Source organism: Barbatula barbatula (assembly GCF_947034865.1).
Source record: "Barbatula barbatula genome assembly, chromosome: 18".
Lineage (NCBI taxonomy): Eukaryota > Metazoa > Chordata > Actinopteri > Cypriniformes > Nemacheilidae > Barbatula > Barbatula barbatula.
In genome coordinates, this window is record NC_136781.1 from 10513718 (window position 1) to 10521569 (window position 7852).

The window sequence follows — 7852 nt, forward strand, 5'->3', positions numbered from 1 at the left end:
AAAACAAATGAAATAATTACCTATAGCATTAACAAGTTTTTGATAAACACATGAGATGCTTGCCCGCCTCCTGCTTCTAATTGGTCTAGACCAGTGGTCTCCAACGTGGTGCCCGTGGGCACCTGGTAGCCCGCATGTACTCTGTAAGGTGCCGGCTAAACACAGGGCTCAACAATAATGCTCCAAATCTGTGACTATACCGATCAGCCAAGTGCTACATCATCATGAAAGTTTATTCACAAAAAGGTTGGAGACCCCTGGTCTAGACAGACCTCTTTATGAATCCATGTCCTGAACAAGATTTTTTGTTGAACACCATTTTATTTGCTTCTTATAAAATGATAAAACTATCTTGATCATCCATTACTATACATTACTATCATTATTCAAAACATTGGCGTTAATTGAATTGATCTTATTTTATTGTTATCATTACTTTAGATCATACTGATGGTTTTATTAAGTCACATAGACAGAGCTATTTTACCATCAGTGACCTTTGGGGTGATGTTTTACCTCTATTAAAGATGGGTTGACTGTTTAAGCCCCGATGTATTCTCAACTCCTGACATTGACTTGCATAATGTTTAATTATTCAGTCAAAATTCTAGCCCCTTGAACTCTTTTAAATGTAAAAATTAATAACCCTGAACAAATACAGTACAAAAGATTAAAGAGTGAAGCATGGTCTCAGGTCTGCTTATAGGAAACAAACAATTCCCAGTTTTAGTTTATCATAATGTACTAAAATTTCTCTAAAAATGTTATGTGTTGATTGGTAGCTAGGTAGTATGTGTGTTTTCTGCAGACATGTCTGACTTTGGCTATCTGTCTTATATGGACCGGACACGCTAAGAGTGATTTTAGCAGACTGTATTCTCAGCGGATCTATGTTAACATTGCATAATCGGATCCCACTTACATTCCTGTACAATTCATTCTTTCCCAGAGCTGAAACTTTATCAGGCCAGCATTGATGTCAGGCAAAGGAAGTGTTACGTCTCACAACGGTAAAGCAAGCCAATCTCACAATCTTCTACACAACTGCTGTTTTTATTTCATGACACACAGTAAATTGAAATATAATGTGCATTTATATAACACAGGTGTATGACATAATAATGCACAGCCCAATGAGTTTTGAAACTTTTTTATAGGTTATCCAAACACTGAATATGCAGTTTATTGCTGTATTTTTTTATGCCGGCCAACATCATAAAATCATTACGTGAAACATTGCGTGTGAACTTTAACTTGCTAAAGTATACTGGTCATGTACTCCATTATAGTACCCACAAACTGGTTAAGATCTACAGCTTTCCTATGGGTCAGATGGGAAAGCTTGGTACTAATGAAACCAAGGGCAATGGTTCGATTCCCATAGAATACACATGCTGATAACAAATTATCTGCAAATTGTAAGCATAATGTTTCTTTTAATACCATTTTGCCCTACTGATGTAGACACAACTACACACAGATTTTTCATATTATCATATTTCACACAAGGAAATCGTATTACCTGAGCAAATATTGAGCTTGTATTATTTACCTACAGCACACCGTTTGCTATCTAAGTGTCTAATATAAATGTGCCTCTTGCGTATACACAGATCTTATTTATTTACAAGGGCAAACGTAGGCAATATGGTGTTAAAGAAATAGTTTATGAGTGCTTACTGCAGTGTTACAAAGTCTCATCTAGTTGGTTACATGGTGTTTTCACCTTTTACTAAATATTAACTTTAAGCAAATAGCTCCCTGGAAGCTCTTGGGAAACACCAGAGTTGTTCCCTGTTTATGATTTTAAGGATTGAAAATGCACAAGTGCTAAAAAGTAGCTTCCAATCCTGTATGCCCCCCACAAGCTTTTGCACACAGTTTACTGTAAACCGGAAGTTAAATTATAAATACTGAAATCAAATTATGGAAGTATTTAAGTGCTTATTTTGACAGCTTGTAACGAAGAAAACACCCTTTTAATCGTCAAGTGAAGAGAGTGTTCCCCTTCAGTCGGTCTCTCGACGTTGTGTTGAGAGACTGACTGGGGTTTGATCTTGAGAACCTACCTTCTCCAATATAATTAATTATAAAACGCCAATGGGCTTGACGAATGGCACGCGCACGCCAGTCTCCGCCCCGTACATATGGGTATAAAGGAAGAGATGGCGGCGGTCATTCACTCATCCTTTGTTCTTCGGAACCTGTGTGTTTGCTATATGCTACATGCGATACTTGACTTCGAGACTGATTTTAACCTGCTGGATTTACGACACGGAGCAGCAGACCTCTCCTTTCGGTGGACTTCCCCTGGGTGTTTCGGCAGAAGGCTACAGACCTTAAGAGGTAAGTCCCTCCGGCTACGAGCATGTCTCGTAGCTGTATCCTCGGATGCGACAGACTCATCCCGGAGTCTGACGGCCATGATACCTGCGTCACTTGCTTGGGGATCACCACCCCGTCTGCTTCCCAGGCGTCTTCAGCCGCTGTTTCGGCGCGGTTGATCGCTTTGGTGAGCGGCGTTAGGGTGATTTGGGGACTCCTATGGATGTCGCTCCGTCAGCTTCATGCTCGCGGACCGTCCATACCCCTGTACGCTCACCTGGTTCGTCCCCTATGAGCGACAGACGGCCGTCTCATAGTGGCAAGACTTCCTGTAGGAATGATGACTCCATTTTCTGCCTGCTGGCATCGAATGCGGAAGACTACTCTGATCTCCTGTCGTCAGGCAGTCGAGTGCCGGAGGAGACTGATGCTGAGATGTCGGCCATGCTCTCTCGGGCAACCGCGTGCATCGGGTTGCAGTGCGTGGCACCACCCTCCCCAAAACGCTCGCGGCTGGATGCATGGTTTCTGGGGTCGGCCTTTCCAATGCTGGATTCAGGGCCCTGCACCCACCTTGAGAGTGTATGTTGCTGCTATTCCCGCGCATCATTATCTCGTGGAAGGTAAGTCTCTCGGTCAGCACGACCTGGTCACCAGGTTCCTCAGGGGCGCGAGAAGGGTGAATCCACCTCGACCGCGTTCCGTACCCTCTTGGGACCTTAACGTGGTCCTGCAGGGCCTTGGTACGGTCCCGTTTGAGCCCCTCGGAGTTGCTAGTCTTCCTCATCTGTCGATGAAAGCTGCACTCCTGACGGCGGTCGCCTCCATCAAGAGGGTGGGGGACCTACAGGCGTTCTCCGTGTCCCAAGGGTGCCTACAGTTCCTATTTTAGCCTCCCTGCTTTCCCCTCTCGTGGCGAAGTCTAGGCATTCCATCCATAACTAAGCATTGGCATTTTGGTAACAGACGGAGCGGAGCCGTCTGTTGGAACCAGGTCCGGTATAGGTAGAGTCATCCCTGCTCAGGTAGACCCCTGTACTAGGACTAGTGCCCCATACGTAGTGACTCCCCTCTGGGTCGTCCCGTGTGTTGAATTCCTCACTCATGATTTCCCGATTGGTGAATCTGTGACCTCCCCACCGGTGGTAATCCCACCTGGATTTGTCCCCCTACTCGGGCTGACACCTTTTTTGCACATGTTAGTGTCTCCACATGTAACCTCCCCTCCGGGTAGGATGTGGCCACTGTAACACACTCTTCTAAGAGGGGAGCAGTGTTTCCCCAGTGTTCGGCTCCGGACAGCTCTTCGCTACTAGAGGTGTACGCCACTGTCTGTGAGGCCGTCAGTACAGGCTTCTCAGTATGACCAATACTATGTGACTGGAAGATTACATCTCGCGGTAGCACTCTTGTGACTCGCTAGCCTAGTCAGGGTCGCTTCGCTGGAGGTTGTGATATCGGTGCAAGCGCTGGGGCATTTAGATAGATCCCCAGTCAGTCTCTCAACACAACGTCGAGAGACCGACTGAAGGGGAACGTCTCGGTTACGTCTTTAACCACGTTGTGTCTTCATGCAGTGACCGGGATGCCCTCTCAGGTTCCTCAGTACAAAGGGTGAGTGAATGACCGCCGCCATCTTCCTTTATACCCGTATGTACGGGGCGGAGACTGGCGTGCACGTGTCATTCGCCAAGCCCATTGGCGTTTTATAATTAATTATCTCGGAGAAGGTAGGTTCTCAAGATCAAACCCCAGTCGGTCTCTCAACACAACGTCTCGTTCCCTCCATCAGGGAACGGAGGTTACAGACGTAACCGAGACGTTTTGTATTGCGCTCAAGGTGTGAACTGAGAGAGAAAACTGTTTGCGTTGGAGGGGACCTGTAACTGTACTTTAAGGATTATTATCTTAAAACTGGGCTGGATCATTTATGTGAGCTATAAGATAATGTTCAGAGGACATGTTTCGGCGGTATAGTAGCCTATAGTTTGTTTGATAGGGTGAAATAACACGAGGTGATAAAACTAAAGATGACACTGAGGTGATCTGGAGTGATATGAAACGTCTCAGAATTGCATAATGAGCAAAAGCTGAATTCCTTATTTAAAGCCATATGAGGAGTCCAGATGCAAAAAGTGCCATCGAACATTTACTTCTAAAATGATTACTTATATCAGGTTTATATTTAAAACGATTTCACTTCAGTGGACGTATTTATTTCCATTATAAGTGCCTAATAGAAACGCCAATTTCTGAATAAGTTTCAAACAGCACTTATTTAAGTACATATTTGAGGAAGCAATACATGTTACTCATCTGATGTCGTCTGAAGAGATGATCTCTATCTCCGCCCACCTCATGTATTTCAGTTCGACAGATCTAGCGGTACCAGCTCACATTTGCAGTCAAATCTGCCTTCTTAAACGCGCTTGAAAGACATCATTCATCTTCATTCATCTTCATTCATCCGCGTTCATGCTTTGACGTGTGAAAGACGTGTTGACTCATTCATCTAATCGGTAAGTTACGCGAACACGCGCATCCTCGTGCGTGCGCTTCTTTGTCTAACATTAACGGATTCACTTTTCATGCTCTGAATATGACACGCGATAGTGTGTAGTTTGTTTATTTGTTAATTATTTAGTTAAATGAGAGCGAAGTGAAAGTATATGTTGAGTTAACGCTTCTCCAGTTTTCTCCAGTAAAATGAGACAGTTTGTAGGCTATAAAAATAAATCTAGTTTAGTATACTTTCGAGGGCTACTTCTCTTAACAATCTGCCAGACACTTTCAGTATAATAAGGTACAGTATAATATTTTCTTAAGGGGTGTAATATGTCTACATTGGGGAAACAGCATATTCTTATTATTACTTTTGTTGTTAATTTTTTCTTTAACAGATATGAACTCATTTTCAAAGGATGGGGTCACAGGGAATTTCTCATTTCCTGCCACCACACCCATACCGGTGGCTTCTGGAGAAACCAACATGAGCTGCCGCTTCAATGAGGAGTTCAAGTACATCCTGCTACCTGTATCATACTCACTTGTGTTTTTCCTGGGACTGATACTGAACTCTGTGGCCTTGTGGATGTTTATTACTAAAATGCGACCATGGAACACCAGTACAGTGTATATGTTCCACTTGGCTCTGTCAGACACACTGTACGTGCTCTCCTTGCCTATGCTCATATATTACTACGCAAACCGCAGTCACTGGCCGTTCGGTGTTTTCCTCTGTAAGGTCGTGCGCTTTCTTTTCTATGCAAACTTGTACTGCAGCATCCTTTTCCTCACTTGCATCAGTGTGCACCGTTACCTTGGCATATGCCACCCCATTCGTTTTCTCTCGCTGGTGAAGCCGCGTCATGCCCACCTGGTGTGTGCTGTGGTCTGGATAACGGTGATTGTCTGTCTGGTGCCTAAGCTGATTTTCGTCACCACTTCTCAAAGAGATAATGACACATTGTGTCATGATACCAGCAGCCCGGACAACTTCAATAACTATGTTACTTACAACTCAGTGGTAATGGTGCTACTGTTTATTCTGCCTTTTCTGATCATCATGGTTTGCTATTGTCTGATGGCACGGGCCCTCTGCCAACCCAGAACAGGCCTTTCCCAAAGTCAACAGAGTGCCTGCAGCCGGAAGAAGTCTATTAAACTTATCATAGTGGTCCTGGTTGTTTTTGCAATCGGTTTTGTGCCGTTCCACGTCACACGCTCGCTGTACTATGCATATCGTGTTTTAGACGCTGACTGCAAGTCTCTTAATATTGTCAACTTTGCTTATAAAATCACTCGTCCCCTCGCCAGCATGAACAGCTGTTTGGACCCTGTTCTTTACTTTCTGGCGGGTGATCACTATCGATCTAAACTCCTCAGAGCGTTCACCAGAAAGCCACCACAGAGCAGCTCTGATGCGTATGTACACTTGCCCCCTGAGAAAAAAATTGGATCTGCTATTAAAATTCCAGATGCTCAAGTCAACAAAGAATCTAAACTGTAGCGCCAGACTCCTAATGTGTTTTCTGTCAACAGCCATATCTTCTCAAGCCACAGAGACATACAGTACTTTTGAAATAAGCCAGGACCATTACAATGTAAACACTACAATGAAGGTACAGTATTGGAATCTCTTTGGAAAAGGGATGTGGTTTGCTTCCTTTGCACTCCGAAAGTTGTTTTTATCCAGTGTTATTACTGGTAATGCAGTGCAGCTCTTTTATTAAAGCACTGATGGCCAATCACTCCTAGTTACTGTTTTGAAGAAATGTTTACTGTTGGTCAAGGACGGACATGACGATAGATACTGCCAACACTGAAAACAATAGCTACAGTATATCCCAGAGATGGACTTTGGTCTATAACTGTTTAGACAACAATGCCAATCTGTTTTGTTATGTCCATCATCTGCATTATTTTTACGAACACATAAAATATTTTCAAAATGAGAGATAAAGTGTCTGTATGAGTTAAACTGAACAGCTGTGAAAAGTGGAAAGGTAAATGGTTGTGGGGGAGGCTGGAAAGTCAACAAGCACAACCCACAGTGTGTTCTGCAGATAACCTCTCTTGTCCACTCTTTTTGTATGGCTGTTTTTTCATTTGGTGGAGGACCTGTACAGCTGTGCAGCTTTGCATGTATGTATTTTTCAGTCACTGCATGACTGTGGAGCTGAATGAAGAAAAAAAAGGACATCAGATCCTTTTGGCATATAGTGCAGAGATTTTCTTGATATAACATCTGTCAGATTGTTTGTGAGTGTGTGGAACTCAGGAAAGGTTGCTCGTGATGCTTGGGAGTGGGTGGAGCCTGGCGTGTTTGTAACACATTAACTAATTGTTAACAAATAGCACCTTATTTTAAAGTGTTACCCCCTTAACAGAAAGTTCTTTGTAAAAAGGTTCTTTAGATTTTTGAAAGTAAGAAAGACCTTTAAGTAAATGTTTCTTTGGGGAACAAAATATGGTTCTTAGGGCATCACTGTGAAGAACTTTTTCTAGCACCTTTATTTTCTTTCTGATACAAACAAAAATTGACATAATTACTTTAATTTGCTAAGAAAATTAATTTCTGGTAATAATTTCTGTTTTGTCTCTTGCACTACAAAGCAAAAATTGAAGGTCGTAGTTTACATTATGCATGTATTTATTCTTGTGTAATTTCTGTATATTGTGGATTTATCCTTGATGGCCCATTTACTTTTATGAGTATTTTTGATCGGGACTATGAACTGTATTAGGTGAAAGTGCTTTCTGGAGAACACGGGGTCTATCTGGGGAAAAGCTCATTATTTTGGTCAGATGTCCTTAGTGCTGTTTTCATTTTTGGCGAGAATTTACTCTCATCTCCATTTCTTTTGCCCAATAAATATACCTGTTGACTGCTTTTGTGAAATAGAAGGAAACGGAGATCATGAACAGTTGAAGAAGATCGGGATGGGGCGGAAAATATATGAAAGATTTTTTTCCATCTTTCATTTAAATCATATTAAATGTATGGAATTAAATACATGAAATATGC

At 42.7% G+C, this 7852-nt stretch overlaps 1 protein-coding gene across 1 annotated transcript; it reads left to right on the top strand.

The window, feature by feature from the left end:
- The first annotated feature begins 4646 nt into the window (after window positions 1-4646).
- LOC306907961 (P2Y purinoceptor 4) lies at window positions 4647-7852 on the top strand. The gene is made up of 2 exons (XM_079480504.1): window positions 4647-4844; window positions 5226-7852. Exon 2 carries the CDS (start codon window positions 5228-5230, stop codon window positions 6332-6334), a length of 1107 nt encoding a protein of 368 aa, XP_079336630.1. The 5' UTR covers window positions 4647-4844; window positions 5226-5227; the 3' UTR covers window positions 6335-7852.